Genomic DNA, 17,764 nt, shown 5'->3' with positions numbered 1-17,764 from the left:
ACTGAATACAGTTGATGTTTAACTGTTCTCATAACCCACTTTAGAATATGGATAAATATCTAAAGTTGTTGTTTGGTTAGACATTAAGTATAACAGCTATGCAGGCAGGCACCTATATGTGTATCTTGCGAAATAATGTGTATTTTATTAGTGTTTGACTTAATGTCGCATCTTTCAGTGCACTGTCTGAAGTCGGTGCACGTTCCCCTGGAGCTCCACTGCGCGCTCTCGTAACCATGTCGCCATTTTGATTCGCAAAAATATGACTGAGTTTTTCCTGCCTTGCAAGCTAAAGTTAGCCTCGCGTTTGAATCACTTTGTGCGTGAGTACGAGCCACACACCGCATACCGGGAATAACAGGCATCGCGTTTTCGTGCCGGGTAGCCACAGGCGTCGGGGAACTCGTCCATTTGACAGACTTCACAGCAACATTCGGCTAACGCTAGCTAAGTTGAGCTAGCTAACAGTAGCCAGTGTTGTCGCAGGCTGACCCCTTCTCCAAAACAAATCACTATCCGCACACGGGCTAATGTATGTTAGCTAACACCGATAGCTAACAGTGAGCTGGGTAGCCAGAGACTTGATAGCTGGTTGCTTGACGTGAAACTCCACGAACTAACAAGCAGGAGGACTAGCCGCGGGTTTTCAATCAAAGGTAAGTTTTGGACAAGGAGAACGCCATGAGTTTGGGCGAGCAGCGAACGTGTTCCTCTGCTGCTGTAGCGACAAAGTTGAACCTAAGTTGGGGAGCTATTTAAGTTCGCTAACTCAGCTCTGTACACGTTCACCATTCCTGGCTAATTAGCTTACGTGCTAATCAGAGTAAAGGAGGAACTAACGTGAAGGGAGTTTGAACAGGTCGCTAGCTTTTAGAAGTTGCTGCCGAACAAGCGCAAACATAACGTTGATCGAGAATGTCATGGTCCCAAAAGGCTAAATTCACTAAATGAGCTGGTTTAGTTGTTGGACTACTTAACACTACTTAACCAAACAGAGTCGCTAAGTTACGTTAACCAGTTGTGGTTGAGTGCTGTCGACACCAACGACATTTGTTTGCTCCATTCGTGTGTTCTTTATTGTTCCGTATATCCTTAAATGGTCGTTATTGTAGAGGAGTTAACAATCTAGCCATGTAGGCAGTGTGGTTCACTGCAGCCATTGGGATTTGACTGAGGCCAGCAGCCAGCGAGCCTCTCTCCTGACTGACTTTAACCAGGCGCACGCCGTCATTATGCGTTAGTTACCGGTGGATAAACCAAGAAAGGGTCATTGTGTATTCACGACAACCGTGAGGAGTGTTAATACCACGAGGACCTCAATCACCGATCATTCATTTATGTCGTTTGTTTTTTTATCTTTAATCTTTGATAGTGCTGCCTTCACTGGAGTTGAAGTAAACAGAAACCGGAGCTCCTGCCGCAAGTCAGTTGATGTGCACTTCACGCCAAGGCTACTGCAGCTCAGTTTACATTTCTTTAGCCACATACCAGTGTGCCTCTCATTGTTAGACACATCCTGGGGACCCCCCCTCTGTGCTAAAATACTCTAAACATGGGAGTGGGTGGCTAAATTTGTATAATTTTGATTAAGCTGTAATTTTGAAAAGCATATTACTTTACTCAAATCATAAGGAAAGTATGGCAAGTGTTTCTCAAAGTTTGAGGTCATAGCTCATTTGGCATGAAGGTTAATAAAATCCAATGATAATCAGTACTGGGATTTACTGAAACTCCAGGAAATCTGTGAATGAATACAACAAATCACAATGTAAAACACTGGTATTTCAATATCAATATGTTGTCACCAGCATCTGTGTATCGAGCTTTAGATGCAAGTCTGTTCATCTAATTTTACTTCACTGCACCAAAGTACATGTAAGCAGCAACAGGCTGACTAAAGCTGAAGCTTTTGTTTGTCCTCTGAAGTCCACTGTTGCAGATTGGTTGATCATTTGCTAGGGCACGTATAAGAACGCGATAAACATTCAGGTGTCACTTTTGCATCTAGAATGTAAAGCAGAACTTGTGTAAAGTCTAGGAGGAAATTCCTTGGACCACATTTTAATTTGCCTGATTACAGGCTGTTGTTAACTCGCACCATGTACGTGTTTTCCCTTTATGTGTGCCATTGTTCCTCTTTTCATTGTCTGTTATATGTGCCAGTAGACTGTTGTTGTTGGGATTGCCTCTGGCGGGTTCTATTTTGGATGTAAAGTCAAGCATTTGCTTCCCTGCTCAGTGTCCACAGGGAGCGTTCAACGGGTTATTACTGCACTTGTGTACTCTGTAAATGTATGCCAGATGGACGCTGTTGCTGCATGTGCAAGGATCGGTCGTCCTCAGGAAAAAAGGAAAAGAAAAAGGAGGAAGCGCTTTTAATATCCTCCCTGAGCTTTACTTCCACGATCAACAGTTGATAGCATGTTGCTCAGAGAATCTTGTTAGGTTAAACAAACCCAGCAGATGCAATAGTTATTTTTGTTTTTGGTCACTTCTGGTGTGTTAGGTTGACTAGATTAGCTGCCACAGTCACAATGTGAGGAAACACTATTTAAACATACTTGCTTAGTCACAAGAGCATCACATATTTGTTCTGCACCATTTAGAATGCATCCTTCATTTACCATAATCTGGTCTTTAAAAGCTTTTGTGGTTGCAGAGCTGATTACACATGAAAATTCTGACTGTCAGCCTGGGAACAAGCCATAACCTCTAATGGTTGTTTCCAGACTTAAACACTGATACAACCGGTATGTATGTATGTATTTCTGCAGAGCCCTATTACAATATTAATGACATTACTCGTTTTCATTTATCAGTTAACTTCATACAAGGTGCTCGGAAACAAACAAAGTAGGCAAAATAAATTACATATTTGGGCTCATCACCCTTTGCTTTCAAAGCTGCACCAATCTTTTTAGATACACATACTTTTTGATATTTTGATATCAGGGTTTAAATGGACATTTAATTAGGACAGCCTAGCTTCATATTTGGTGGAGGACAGACATAACTCTACACTCACACAGAGTATTTATCCAGATCTGATATCATGTCTGAATGGTATGATAACACAGTGTCGTTTCTTCTAAAATCTTGTTAAATAAATCCCCGTTTTTTTTTTGTGTTGTGCAGGTTATGGTGAGCCTCTCGGTGTCTCATCTCCTAAAGAGGCCTGCATTTTAAGAGGAGACCCATGCTGATAAATGCCAGGCCTCGCCACACTCTCTGTCGTCTGCACAAACACAAATGCCTGCCTGCCCGTGGGGGAGGTCTGATTAAAGTTATCCACATTTCATCCACTGGTATGTATAAACATGCTTCATCCTTTTGAAATGTATAGATTATGACAACATTTACTTGGACAGCTGTAGTTCATCTGTTGTTATCATTATAAATATGATAATATTTGATGACCATGGGTATGAGTTCCCTAGAGATGTTCAATTCTCAGTATATGCTTTAGCTTTATTCGTGACTTAAGACCTCCACATGTCACAACATTGAAAAACTTCTTCAACAATAAATGCACATGGAGTTATATGGGAAGAAGACTGCTGCTGGTCAGAAGGATTATAATATTTTACAGAAAAAAAAGGTAATAACCAACAAAAAAAATTTGATTACAGAATATAATTGTATCTACCTCAATGTCCAACCTTGTTAGATAATGGATGGTGTAAGTAAAGGTTCCCATATTTTTTTAAAGTTAAAATGGCAAATCAACAAGGCCTCCATAACAATGAATGAATCCCAGTTTAGTTCTGATCCCCTGTTATGACAGAAGGGAGTTTTGGGTATCTACTGTAGTAGTGTACAACATCAAGCCAGTAGCAAAAGCCTTCTGAGCAAATAGTGAAACATTCCTGTGGATACAGGCAACTGGGGCAAGAATTAGTTTCTAACCCAGCATTTAAATAATTTCTCGAAGGACGTCTGACCAAAATAAAGAGATATATATATATATATATATATCTTTATATATATATATATATATATTGTGACATCAAAAGATACTATACATGTATGTTCCTTTTTTGAACTTTTAAAATAGCTTTGTCAATGAATTTCAATGCACATCATAGGGATAATTTTAAATCGTATTTCAAATAGGTGTGAACTACATTAAAAGTACACTGGTATGAGTTTGTATTACGCTGCATTTTGACTATACCATGCTCCCTGGTGGAACACTCACAGGACTAAAATGGCAGTGATGTAACTACACCAGTGGGAGGCAGCAATGCTCCGAACTGTGCCGAGTCTTTTCTAAAGAATAGGAAGATTTGCTGCAGGCTTCGTCATCGGCTTGCACGAGCGAATCGTTGGGAAGATGCGACACCCTGTTCTGCTTTGTTTGGAAACGACACAGGCATAAACTACGTCGCCTATCCCAGTTCGAATGTTAGGTAGCATGCCAGCGTTACGAAATCCGAGGCATGACGTGTAACACAACAATGTCCGCGTCTGTCCCGTCATGCTGGCTCTTTCTTTTACACAGTCGTCAATTTGGCTCTGTGACTACCTCCACTGACGGCTTAAAGGCAGAGGCAACAATGCCCCCCATTCTGTACTACCTTAACACAGATCGGCGAGGCAGAATAGCGGTGCAGCATTCCTGCCTTGGACAGCCTGTGTAATGGGGCTGGAGAAATGGCTGCAAGCTCTGGACACAGAGAAGGAGTTCGGAAAAACTGATGACATTTCCATTATACGGATTTAGTTCGGGCTTAAATTGTCAGACAGAAATCACCAAACTAAAATTTGCATATTGTGAGATGACGGAGGTCGCACTGGAAGAAAATAACCAGAACACCCCAATCACCATGCACAGTAATGATGAATCCAGACGGTGCCTGTGCTTCTGCATGTTGCAATGCCAGTCAGAAACCCAAATTTGTCAGTTCAGGAAAATTACAGTTGATAGAAATGTAGCTTGTAATGGTATGGCATCATCTCCAAAGAATTATGGAGATGATGTAGTTCCTATTGCAAAATCATTAAGTTTCATTTTAATGAAACTGACATTAGTGTCACACATTACTGCTGCATCCGTTTGAGTTCTACACATCTTATTTTGACCACAAATAATCTCTATATTAAGCAGATGTTAAAACAGCAGAATATTATACTGCATTTAAACATAGTCTGTGATATAAAAAGAAAATACAAGTTTGATGCGCAATGGTACATCCTTCTTTCTTGACACTGCTAGGTCTCCCTGTGTTCCTTCAATCTTCTACACATTCGTGTTTTTTAACCATCTGTCACTCTACTTTGCTATGACCCAGGGCTCTGTCCCCCGTCCCAGCGGCCACCATGTTTTGGAAGTTCGACCTGCACACCACCTCCCACATTGACCAGCTGCTGGACAGGGAGGACGTGACGCTGAGAGAGCTGATGGAGGAGGATGATGTCCTGCAAGAGTGCAAGGCCCAAAACCGCAGATTGCTCCTCTTCCTCTGCCAGGACCACTGCATGCAGGAGCTGGTCAGCCTCATCACCACAGAGCCGCCCGCTGACCTGGAGGAAAGGAGCCGCTTTAAGTGAGTGCCTGCACATCCAGTTCAGTCAGTAATCAGTCATAAATCTTATATGATTTAAAGGTATAAAAACCAAGCCCCCTTCCTCAATTTGAATCTGTGTTTTCTTTCTAAGATTTCCCAACATTGCTTGTGAGCTCCTGACATCAGATGTGTCCATTATAAATGATAAGCTGGGCGGGGAGGAGTCTCTCCTCGAGATACTATACCACTTCTTGGAGCAGGATCCGCCCCTCAACCCGTTACTCGCCAGCTTTTTCAGCAAAACCATCGGCAACCTCATTGCCAGGAAAACCGAACAGGTACAGTGGAAAAAGATCATGACTCGCATGTTCAATTTAACTAAATTAATTAACTTGTACCACATTAACCCTTGGCAAACAGTACTGTGTAGAATTAAAAACATTTTTTTTATTTTTCCAGGTGATTACCTTTCTAAAAAAAAAAGAAGGCTTCATTGGTCTGGTGCTGAAACATATTGATGCCTCTGCCATGATGGACCTGCTGCTTCGCCTCATCAGTTGTGTGGAGCCTGCCCCCTTGAGGCAGGAGGTCCTTCATGTAAGTGATCTAAATATGTTTGTGTACCTCCCCTTTGTAAGAACCTTGGACGTATCTAATGTAGTTCATGTTGTTTTTCCCCATTCCAGTGGCTGAATGAGGAGAATTTGGTACAGAGACTGACGGAGCTTATCCATACTGGTAAAGATGAGGAGGTAAGTGTGAAGCATGCTGGGAGTCCACCTGTTACAATGCTGTAAATGTGTTTGTCAGGTGAAGAATATTATAACCCTTCATCTAGAGGAGGCGTCTGTTGATGTAGATTTAATATCTCAACAATTTACCTTTCAGAGACAATCGAATGCGTCCCAAACGCTTTGTGACATCATCCGCCTTAGTCGAGACCAGGCCAATCAGATGCAGGATGGCATGGAGACTGACCCACTATTGGCTGTACTAGAGTCGTAAGTTTCCAAGGCCTTATAGTTAAAGTTTCAAAAGTAAAAATAACTTTAGTAACATAGAATTGAACCATTACCTGTAGTGTGAGGAATGAGTGTGTCCTGAAAAACCCAACAATTACATGGAAACATCAAATTTGAGGCAGAAATTTAAAATGGCATCGGATTTAGTTTGTTTAGTGGCCAAACGAGTCATACCTTTGGCTCATCTAAGATTTGGTAGATCAATTAGACACTTGGTTTTGATTACTTCAACACCTCATTAGCATGTCGTCGTCATCAACATCATCATTGAACGTCTACTTGCTGACATTGGTTACAGCATAAACCTGTGAACTTTTCAGGCAGGAGAGTGTGGCGGGACTCCTCAAGAACTTATTTGAGGGGGAGAGGAGCGAGGCTTCCATCGTTAATGGAACTCAAGTGCTACTTACCTTACTGGAGACCAGGAGGTCAGGGTGAGTCCAAGTGTTTCCTGTCAGATTTTAACTGTCAATGTTGGGAGGTTTTGGTTTTTTCATGGTCCTTGTCCTCCCAGGTCTGCTAAACAATGAGACAATTAGACAGAAGTCATTAGAGCCTTGTTTCATTTTCTTCTGTATTGTATCAGGAATACAGGAAATGCTTGAAACTCTGCTTATATATATATAGTAGTGTATATATGAATAGGGCAAGAGTCTAATGTTGTCTGCTTGTGTCTCCCAGGTTGGAAGGGCTGATGGATCTGTATTCTCAGGGTTATGAAAGGTCTTACACTGTCAACAGCAGTATTTTAAACGCCATTGAGCCCCATTTAAAGGACTTCCAGCAGCTTCTTCTGGATCCCCCCAAGGTAAGGCTGCATAGCAGCACCAAGTGATGAAGAGAGTTCACTCTGAACTAACTTATTCAGAAATTCTAATGAAATATTAATTGTATTTTTGTGAAAGTAATAAATAGTTATTGCAGGTTGACAACTAAGCATGTTCAGCTAGCACATTTAAGCATACTTTTGAAATAGTACTGTAGCTGAAGGTGAATTCACAGTTTTAACGTTTTAACTGATTTCTTATTTCATCAACAGAAAAGTGCAATATTGACAACCGTTGGCCTTCTGGAGCAGCCGCTGGGGAACGCCCGCCTTCATGTGGCCCGGCTGGTGGCCGCCCTCCTGCAGACCAATTCCCCCAGTATGTGCCAGGAGCTGTGCAATCTTACCACCATGGACCTACTACTGGTATGATAAATCTTAACTTGACTCTACTAGTGCTGTCAGTTAAACGCGTTATTAACGCTGTTAACACAAACCTATTTTAACGCCGTTAATTTCTTTCTCGCGAGATTAGCGCAGAGCTTCAGTATCTGTGTTCGCCTCCAGTCGAATATTTTTGTTTTAATATTTCGCCAACTAAAATATATATTTTTAAGCTATTGTAGCGTCCCCGCTTACACAGGACAGGGAACTTCTTCGTGGTTTAGTAACTTTTATTATCCTCTACACGAACATGTGCACTTCTCGCTCTTACTCCATCACTCACACACATCAACAACCCTTCACTTCCTCATTGACCCCCGATCCCCAACAAAACCAGCCAATGAGGGCCTGACATCCCCAATCAACCCCATCCTATTGGTCCAAACAGTCACATGTCCCACCCCGACCCCTTCACTGACCCCAGGATATCAGAACGCTCCTTCAACACAGTGTTTTACTGAGCATACGTCAAAACCAAACATAAACATAAACCCAGTCCGTTACACTATTAGGCTGCAGCTATTTGTTTTTTTTAATTTCAAAAAAGGGTACTTCTTATTTCATACATTTCCACAAATATGGGGAGGACTCAAATAGCTCTACAAAGTTCTGTGTTTAATTTATTTCAAAGTAGGTCGACACTTGCCTGTGTATGTTGTTTGTTTGTTATTTTGTTGCTTGTCCGTTTGAGTAGCTAGCTGAAAGCAAAGAAGTAGTACGCTTACCTTTTATTGGTAACCTGACTGTTACGGTTCAGTGTTTCTGAAATAAGAGGCCTAACTTCTATGTTCACAGCAAACTTGAAAAATATAAAATATTAAGCCGTGGTTTAACTGCACTATAGGATGAGTCCTTGTTTACCTGAAATGTGCACTTTATAATTTTATTTTGTACCGCCCTGTTTGGCTATGTTGTTTTTTTAATAAAATAAAACATTTGCATAAAGCAAGCCAATCTACTTTTCCATGTTGATAAGAGCATTAAAACGAAAAAAAAAATTATGGAAAAAAAATAAATGAAGGGACATTTAGAATAGATACAAATTTGCGATTAATTTTGATAAATCGCGAGTTAACTATGACATAAATGCGATTAATCGCGATTAAATCTTTTAATCGTTTGACAGCACTTGACTTGTCATTGCACACAGTGTTTGGGACATTTTATGCCTGATTCTGTTTGTATATCTGGAAAAAGTTGCACAAGATTTGCACAAGGTTTGTCATGAGGGAGGGAGCAACTGATTACCTTATCCCATTCAGTAATAAGGGCAGTAGGTGTGGCCTAGGCCATAAAGCTTTGTGTACCGACAGGATTCAAACGCTCTTCTGTTACAACAGTGTTTTTTATGGCTGGTGTCATCAGTTGTTCTGTCTTTCTTGCAGTCGTCAGCAGCATGTCACTGACCTTTGATTTCTCTTTCCCGGAATAGGATCTGTTCTTCAAATACTCCTGGAATAATTTTTTGCACTTCCAAGTGGAGCTGTGCGTGGCAGCGATCTTGAACCACCCTTCCTCAGAGGAGCGGCATGTCCCAGGTCTCCAGAACCACGATGGGAACCCTGCCGTGTCTAACCTTGAAGAGCAGGGGGAGGCCGGGGAGACAGGCAGGCCCGTTGACCCACAGACCTCCATCCACAATGCCCTTGTGGCCCATGTAGGTGGATTAAGCAGCTTTGAACCCTGACAGTGGCACATTACACCCTAAAAGCCTGTGTATCTATCCTTCAGTCATAAAGAAACTTTACAAGTAAACTTTATAAACCATGTCCAAGCTAACTGTGATGTAGATACAGGTGGAGCAGCACAACTCCTTTGTTTGTTCATGTTTTTCTTGCTAGATTTACATTCTCAAATATTTCCCCACTCACCTTCACTCCGTGTTTCTCCTGAACCCTCAGCTCTTCCAGAAGTGTCGATTGGTACAGAGGATCCTTGATGCCTGGGAGGAGAATGATAGAATACAGTAAGACTCTACATGCTTGGCCAGCAATATGCTCTAACACATAGATATTAAAATAGCAAATTTCACACCACTATATTATTTCTGTGGGTCGGATTTTGATGTTCTAAGATTTGTATTGTTCAAGCTGATTTAAAAGAACATCATAAATAATATAATATTAAAATAAAAACATACCGTCTTCCTGTGTCTGTAACATTAATTTGTATCTGTGAATCTCAGGGCTGAGGGAGGCTGCAGGAGAGGCAACATGGGTCATCTGACCAGAATTGCCAACATGGTGGTCCAGAACCTGGAGAAAGGATCCGTTCAAGTCCAGATCACTGACCTCATAAAAGGTAATCTTATATTACAGTAGGCCCGATGCCAGATGAGTTGGCTATTTAAGTTAAAACTCAGTAACATTTAATATCCCTCCTGTGGTTTACTCTCGCAGAGTTGCCAGAGGACTGCAGAGGTCGCTGGGAGAGCTTTGTGGACGAGACCCTGCGAGAGACAAACAGGAGAAACACGGTAGAGCTGGTGAGATGTCATTAAGATGTCTTTTTTTTCTCTCTAAAAAAATACATTCCTTGAACCTCCGCATAGCATTATCCCTGTGTTCAGAACAGAGTCAGAGCAGCTGTTACTCAAAGTATTAGACATTCTTGACAAAACTTTCATTTAATAAATATTAAGTGTATACATCAAGTCAGAATTGTTAGTGGGGAATAAACTGTAGTGGACCTGATTTTTGTTTATAGATTTGAACGTTTTTTTTGTAAACTTATACAATAATGTTTAAGTTCAAAGTCAATTTTTTAAGTATACGGTTTTTTTTTTATACTGCACAGTTGACATCCAAGTTTATTTGCTAGCAGCCTGCTTCTCCCTTGTCTGTGATACTGTGTAGCAGCATTGCTTACCACTACCACGCTGTAGCCGGCCTGTGCCTACATGTGTGCATGGTGCAACACAAGGGGACCTACATGTAGAAAAACAATGCAGTAGCACTACTAGTGGTCAAGACTAGTCAAGACTATTTTTAAAATCGATTAGTGGTTGCTGCCCTAATTCTATGCTCAAAGTATTTTTAAGCAGTTGTGTCTTATCATAATTGCTGTGATTTACAAATATGTCATGTAAGGACACTAAAACCAAACCTCCACACTTGTCTTACAGGTAAGCACCCACAACATGCACTCATCCAGTGAGGACGATGACATGGAGAGCCCCTTCCCCAACGACCTGTCTCTCCAGCAGGTAGGATGCACTCACTGCCAAGGAAACAGAAAGACACTTTGACCTAAATAAAGCAAGACCAATATCCCTCTGCAGTAACCTCTTCTGTCCACAATTGGTAATACCCTAACACGTGTCCTTTATAACCTTCCCAGGCATTCTCCGACTATCAGATCCAACAGATGACTGCCAACTTTGTGGATCAGTTTGGGTTCAATGATGAGGAGTTCAATGAGCACGATGAAAATATCAAGTAAGTCTTAAAGTCTTACACAAGTTGTTGACTGCTCGGCATCAAACACTATTTAGGTTATGTCTGCTGTATAATTGTAATATTTGACTCAATGTGTTTTACTCTTTATTGCTGGATCTTGCTGAATATGTTGAACATTCATTTGTTCTCTTTCCTCAGTGCCACGTTTGATAGAATCGCTGAAATAAACTTCAATCTAGATGCTGATGATAACAGTGTAAGTCAATTTGTGTCTTTGATTCTCTTACTGAAGAACTGTTTGATTATTGGTACTAATAATATAACTACTACTGCAAATGTTGCTACCACGGCTGTAGTCTTCCTGTGCAAACAGCAATGTTGTGAAAAACAGAAATATGGGTTTTTGTGTCTCATAATTACGGTGGCAGAGACATCCCACACAAGCTCATTAAAGGAAAACATGAATGCAAAAGTGACAACACAACTACAAAAGCCACACAACAGAAACACAGCCACAATGGAACTGAGCAACAATGGATGTTGTCAATGAAACAAGCCGTCATTTGTGAAAACCCAGACACAGGTTAAAATGGGATGCTAGTCTATTTGAGGTCTTACGGTACAGGTGTTCGGAGCACCCACTTAAACCCTGCTTGTCCGGTGTCAGTTGTAGCTCACCTCTGTTGTGTTTGTGTGTCTGTTGCGTGTCTTTCTTATTTGTAGTGTCACTTTCACATTAGTGTTGTGGCTTTTGTGTTTCCGTTAATGCGCTTGTGAAACGTCTTCAACCAGCATATACAATAATTTGAGTGTTTCTTTTTTTTTACTTAGTGAGATAATAATCAATGCTGCAGATGTGTATATCTGCTTTAACTTATCAGTATGAAGTAAATGTTGATTGCACAATGTTATGCTATAGGATTGCTATTTCTCACAACTAATCTAAACCATTGGCATTTAGAGTAGTTTCCTGTTTGCCTCGCATTCGCTATGCAATTGGGTGGGGCGGGTGTTGTTTTTTTCCTCTTAATTTTAATGAACATACTTTTAAAAACTTTCCTATGGTTTATTTGTACACAGGCCAATGCGGCTGCCTTTGAAGCCTGCTGTAAAGAAAGGATTCGCCAGTTTGACGATGCCGAAGAGGAAGAGGACATTTGGGAGGAGAAGGAGATCAACTATGCAACACAAGCTAAATCCAGAACAAGGTAAACCTGGTGATATAATTCTAGCTTTTAGTTTGGTTTTGTTAACCTTCTAATCCTTTCCTTGTCTTTCCTCCTGCTCTTCCAGGTTTGGTGTCTCTCAAACCTCAGAGGGAAGCTCCCGGAGCAGCTTGGAGAATGGAGGCAGGGAGCAGGACCGCGGATCTGAATCTGATGAGGACGAAGACTCCGAGCAAAACACATCAGATTCAGGTAGATTAGAGGATAGCAGCCATTTACAGAACACAACCTTGTTTCATGTTAGCAGAAGAAGCAACCCTTCAAGATGGGCTGTTGTCTTATTTTGTGTCCATGGTTTGTCTTGTTTCCAGGTCCAGGCTGGACAGCGAATTTCAGGGAGTCTGGAGGAACGACAGCCTCTCAGACGCCACAGTCGTGGGACAGCTCAACTCGGACCGGAGCAGAGACACATGAAACAGGGTGGGCCAACTTCACTGAGTTCCAGCCTTTCTCTGGGTGAGAAGAAAACCTATAGACCCACATGCGCAAGTCTGAGCTCAAATTATATATTTAAAAGGTCTATTAGGTCGTAGTTTTAAACGATATATGTACGAGAGTTTTAGATACAAAACAAAGTCTGCTAAATACACTGGCTGAAGAAAGTACTGAGACTCATCTACACTTAGTTGTGCGGTTGAATTAGTTTTAAGTGTAAACAATTGTTATTTTGCTAATTTACAATCAGTATCACAAAATGAAAAGTGAAAACATTCCTTTAGAAATTTATCAAAAAGGTTTTTACAAATGTGCTCAGACCCTTTGCTGTGACAATAACTGTGTTCAGGTTCAATCCACCTTTGGCAAACTGAACTGATTGAACATAGTTCAGAGAGGCAAACACCTTTTGGCAAAGCCAATTTAATATTCAGGTACAGTGATCTACTCCAAAATATTGTGACATGGCAGAACTTTGGAACCAACAGGACTTTTCTGAGTTCCCTCTCCATCCAAGCTGATTGACCTGTCAGGAAGGTCGCTGGTCAGGGAGGTGACCAAGATGTGAACTCCCTCTAATGTTGTGTTCAGATCAAATCTAAACCATATGGTCGCTGTGTACTCTTTGAAGCACTGTGCAACGAACTAACTGTTGAAGACAGCTAATGCTAGGGCTAACTTGGATGAGGAAGACCAACTGACTGGAACTAAGTCAAAGATTTCATACTTTCAGAACTTTGCTTGTAGATCTTCTCTTGGCCCTGTCCTCTTTATTGGTTATTATTCACTTGGTGTTTGTGACAAAGCGTCAAATGAACACTGAACAATTTGCGTTGGAACACTTTTTTTCCAGCCTAGTAACATAATTTGGTGTTCCCCTCTGGTTTCTTCTAGCAAAGAAACCAATCCAAGGTGCAGCTCTCCTGTGGACTCGGATGCAGATAAAGAAGCCAAACAGAACCATGAGAAGAGCGGTGAGTGGGTTTGCATTCTCAGAGCTTAGCCGATCCACTCAATCCCACCAGTGTACTTCTCTGTTACAGTCAGTTAAAGATTAAATGGAACAAAACAAACTAACATTTGCTCCCTGGTTTGCTGTTTGTGTGTCAGCGGAGGGTAGTGTTGATCCTACTGCTTGGGAAGCGGGAGAAGGGAGGAAGGCTCCTCTCGTGGCCTCAGACAGCAGCTCCTCCGGGGGATCTGACAGCGAGGAGGATGACAAAAATGCTGCCGCTGCTGCAACCACCACTTCGGAAAAGGCAGGCGCCCCTGGCAACCAGACAGCTGACCTCAAAAGGTTTGTATCTTATAGCTGAGAACCTTAGGGTCAGGTACTGAGTGCCTAAAGCTTCCTGTGTTGAGTCCACTCTGGTGCACGTGTTTGTGCGCGTGTGTGTTGTACCACGCTGAGGTAATTATAGACTGAATGGGATTTAAAATTACTGGATACATTCAGTTGGGACTTTCTAAGTAAAGTACAGCCTGAGAGCTTCTCTGCGGATACTTCCAGCTCAAACTCACATTCACAGTCTCAGAAGGTTAAATAGTAAAACAACTGTGACTTGAAAGATGTAGTTAACTACTGGGTCACAGTATTTACTGGGAGCGTGGAAAGTCCAAGTTTATTTACCAAGGGGGGGGGGGGGATCTATCAAGTAGCCCCCCTCTAACTTTGTACAGTACTAATGGAATTTGGAAAATATCGTATAATTTCGCTCTACTGATAAAACTCCATCCGATTGGAAACACTGACCAATTTACCTGATTGGAAATAGAGTGTAAAGAATGCGTCAACAAAGAATAAAAGATAATATTAGTTTATTTTTAAAATGAGGCTGTCAACAAATCAGTGTTTATTCATTTGTTTTAAAAGCTGGATATTTTAGTTTTTTTTCTGAAAGTGTGCTGGTGTGAAATAAATAGTAAGTCTTAATGTGTGTGTGTGTGTGTGTTGCAGTGAGGAAAACCCGGTGTCTCTGGAGAAACTCTCTCTGTCAGATCCTCCTAAACCATCAGAGCAGCAGCAGCCTGCTGACGAGTCACTTGCAAACACACAGACTGACAGGAAGTAAGTATATCAAATAACTGCTGCTGATCTTCACTTGTTCAATAACTGTTCTGAAAATTGTGTAAAAGCAGCTCTGTGGCTGTAATGCTAAGTGAACTTATTTACTTTGCTTTCTTTAATACTTGACGTTAGATTTTCCACTTTTGGAGCATTGGTCACATTGACGAAATCACGTTGAGCTTTAGGAAATTTTGAGGGCTACATCTTTTTTTGAGAGAGAATTTATTTGCATGCATCCATAGTTCATTATGTCTCTGTGTATTGTAGTTCTTTCCCAATGATGCAGAACTGAGCAGATGTATTGTAAGTAATTCTTGGAATCTGATATTCCTTCATATCTGTTGTACTTTAGAAGTCTCAACAAGTCTTAGATGTAAGTTGACACCTGCAGAAACCCTGTAATAAGATAGATATCAATCAATCAAATTATATTTGTATAGCCCATATTGACAAATCACAATGAGCTTCATAGGGCTTCACAAGGTGCGACATCCTCTGTCCTTAACCCTCAACAAGAGGAATAGAAATCTATGCTCTAAAAAATGTATCATAGCATTTCTCTAAAGATTCATCTGAGGTGAAAGTTTCCCTGCAGATAAACCCACGTACCCTAGACTTTCACCCTGTTTAGAGTCTTGACTGTTTCCTCTGTCGTCCAAACAGAGAGGACACGCCACCTCCTCAGGAAGTGTCGGTCAACGGACCCGTCTGATCATCACCCGACGCAGAACCCCCCCCCCCCCCCCCAGTGACGGTGCCGCGGACTGTCGGCCTCCTCCAGAGTGACTCCCCTAAATAACCTCACTGCAACTATGGTGTTTTTTACTGAATCACTCTGCCACGTTATTGGACCTGGACACTGCCAATCAACACCAATAATGAGGCGGCGGAACATGTAAAAAAAAAAAAAAAAATCTATATGTATGAAAAATAAGAAACAAAAACAACCCCCCCAACAGACCGAACGGAGCGTAGAGGAATCATCTTCAAAGCCTTTTTTCTGATGTTGCACATGATTACGTGCGGTTTAAATGTAGCAGCGATCTTTGAAAACGACAGAATCCGAGGGGTAACATCGTCACCGTTATTTTTTTATGTCCTGAAAGATTTCTCTCTCTCTCTTCCTACCTGTTGGACGCCCATCGTTAGGGATTTTACATGGTCACCCCGGAACGGAATAGCACAGGCTAACTTTTAACGATGCCTCAACAATAAATACCTGTTTTTCAAAACTTTTTTTTTTTCTCCTTCGAGCTTAAGAAAAAGCACTTATGCAGCCGTTTACTGTACATGATAGCACAATGTAAGTGTTCTCCCCTCATCTCTGCTGGCTGTTTTACCTGCCGCCCCCCCCCCCCACGTCAAGCTTTTTTTTTCTCCCTCCCGTTGGTTGCGGATGATGGACCATGTCTCGTCGTCGTACATCACCAGGTGTCTGGATGTGTTGAAGTGCTTCAGGAGGGTCCGTCGAGGAGGAGGAGGGGCGGGTCAATGAACAGAGTTCTAATAGTATTACTGTCTTTTGCTCATGTGCAATAATGTCAATTAGCCATTTTTATTTAATAATGAAATCAGTTTTTGTTTTTTTAAGAATCGATTTAGCATTGAAGACCCATTTGGTTTAGTTTTGAGCAAATATTTGGATTTAATCTCTGATTTTTTAAATTACTTTTTCTGTAGCTCTTTTCTTTGTAGTTGCATGTTTAACTGGTTCTCTGTTGACCTAGCTAGTGAGCTAAGACCTTCTGATTGTATTGACCTTTAAGTTCTTATTTCTATCCCCCTTAAATCAACCAAACATTATCTACCTATATACAAATATTATCTACATTTAAAAGTAATTTTACAAGCAATCTTGAGATTACTATTGTCTGTTCCTTTTTCTTTTTTGTTGTCTCTCTCCACCGAGCACTTACTCACAGAGCGAGAGCGGCATCTGATCAGAGTGATGCTGTATGGGTTTCTTTTATTTTTTAAAGTTTAATTTTATTTCTCTCTGAGCAGCAGGATTGGAAAGAGGGCGGGTCTGCTGGGTTCTGTGGAGCCCCAGGCCTCTTTGGTGTACTTAATTCAATCATTTGACAGCGATCAGGTTCTCCGGTCATTGTTAAGAAAACCAATTGAAATTAAAAGTGTCTGGTTGACCACATTAATACCAAAGGTTTGGCTGTTACCCGTCTGGTTGTTGTCTTTCCGCCTCTGCAAACATGTAGCCGCCCGTTGAAGAGACGTTAAACTGTGGGGTTGTCACTTCTTCTGGTTGATCAGGTGTTGTTTGTTCCCTCCACAGACATTGTGCACATTAGCATGTGAGGTCAGAGGTCAGCTAGAGGCTGGCAGGTCAGAGAGGTATCATCACACTAACTGATGTCACCGAGCTGCAAAAGGCGGTTTAAGTGGCAGCGCTAAATAACCATGTATCAGCCCTCAAACTACAAGCTCACCAAGTTATATCACTGATCATTTTCCAAACATTTACTCAGGTGTGGTATTGATCCCCAAAGTTCCAGGCAACTGGTAGTTTCAGTGTATGTCAGCCAAAATTAAAAGAAAAACTTGATAAGGTATCAATTCCAGTTCAAGCTGCCATTGTTTGTATGTCTGTGAGAGTCCATTTCATTCTAGTGAACACGTCAGCTCGAGGGAATTTCTTCAGATCGGGTACATCGTTCACATCACAGATGAAGATTAGAATATGATGGTCAAAGGTCACCGTGGCCCTAACGAAACAAGGTTTTTGCAGCATCTCAGGAACGGCTTGAGGGAATTTCTTCAGATTTGGTACAAACATTCAACTTGCAATCAAAGATGGTGATTCGAATTTGGAGGTCATAGTCAGTTATCTCTTAAATCTCTTACCTCAAACACGTCGTCTTCAGCACTGCTTTAACGTATTTA

General features: G+C 41.4%; 1 protein-coding gene across 3 annotated transcripts; it reads left to right on the top strand.

The window, feature by feature from the left end:
- Window positions 1–205: 205 nt before the first annotated feature.
- On the top strand, window positions 206–15,600 carry ppp6r2a (protein phosphatase 6, regulatory subunit 2a). 3 transcript variants are annotated; one of them, XM_061068523.1, is made up of 24 exons: window positions 206–656; window positions 3,136–3,305; window positions 5,292–5,546; window positions 5,659–5,845; window positions 5,967–6,104; window positions 6,194–6,259; window positions 6,396–6,508; window positions 6,850–6,963; window positions 7,211–7,337; window positions 7,569–7,721; window positions 9,172–9,396; window positions 9,641–9,705; window positions 9,925–10,040; window positions 10,139–10,224; window positions 10,864–10,944; window positions 11,079–11,176; window positions 11,336–11,393; window positions 12,218–12,345; window positions 12,431–12,555; window positions 12,675–12,783; window positions 13,693–13,772; window positions 13,909–14,095; window positions 14,756–14,866; window positions 15,530–15,600. In XM_061068523.1, the coding sequence occupies exons 3-24, from the start codon at window positions 5,320–5,322 to the stop codon at window positions 15,576–15,578; spliced, it is 2,643 nt and encodes an 880-aa protein (XP_060924506.1). In that variant the 5' UTR covers window positions 206–656; window positions 3,136–3,305; window positions 5,292–5,319; the 3' UTR covers window positions 15,579–15,600. The 3 variants fall into 3 exon arrangements, with proteins under 3 accessions (XP_060924506.1, XP_060924499.1, XP_060924492.1); XM_061068516.1 differs by having other exon boundaries at window positions 207–656; window positions 10,139–10,215; window positions 12,675–12,819; XM_061068509.1 differs by having other exon boundaries at window positions 207–656; window positions 12,675–12,819.
- Window positions 15,601–17,764: the final 2,164 nt, after the last annotated feature.

Source organism: Limanda limanda, chromosome 1 (assembly GCF_963576545.1).
Source record: "Limanda limanda chromosome 1, fLimLim1.1, whole genome shotgun sequence".
Lineage (NCBI taxonomy): Eukaryota > Metazoa > Chordata > Actinopteri > Pleuronectiformes > Pleuronectidae > Limanda > Limanda limanda.
Note: the sequence above shows the minus strand (reverse complement) of the source record. Positions and strands in the feature narration are given on the sequence as shown.

What these genes read in the sequence shown, in the direction of transcription:
- ppp6r2a (XM_061068509.1), top strand. Translation starts at nt 5,320, where the DNA reads ATGTTTTGGAAGTTCGACCTGCACACCACCTCCCACATTGACCAGCTG. An exon ending in CCACCATGGACCTACTACTG is followed by an intron (nt 7,722 to 9,171) that starts GTATGATAAATC and finishes TTCCCGGAATAG; the next exon opens with GATCTGTTCTTCAAATACTC. An exon ending in CAAGCTAAATCCAGAACAAG is followed by an intron (nt 12,346 to 12,430) that starts GTAAACCTGGTG and finishes CTGCTCTTCCAG; the next exon opens with GTTTGGTGTCTCTCAAACCT.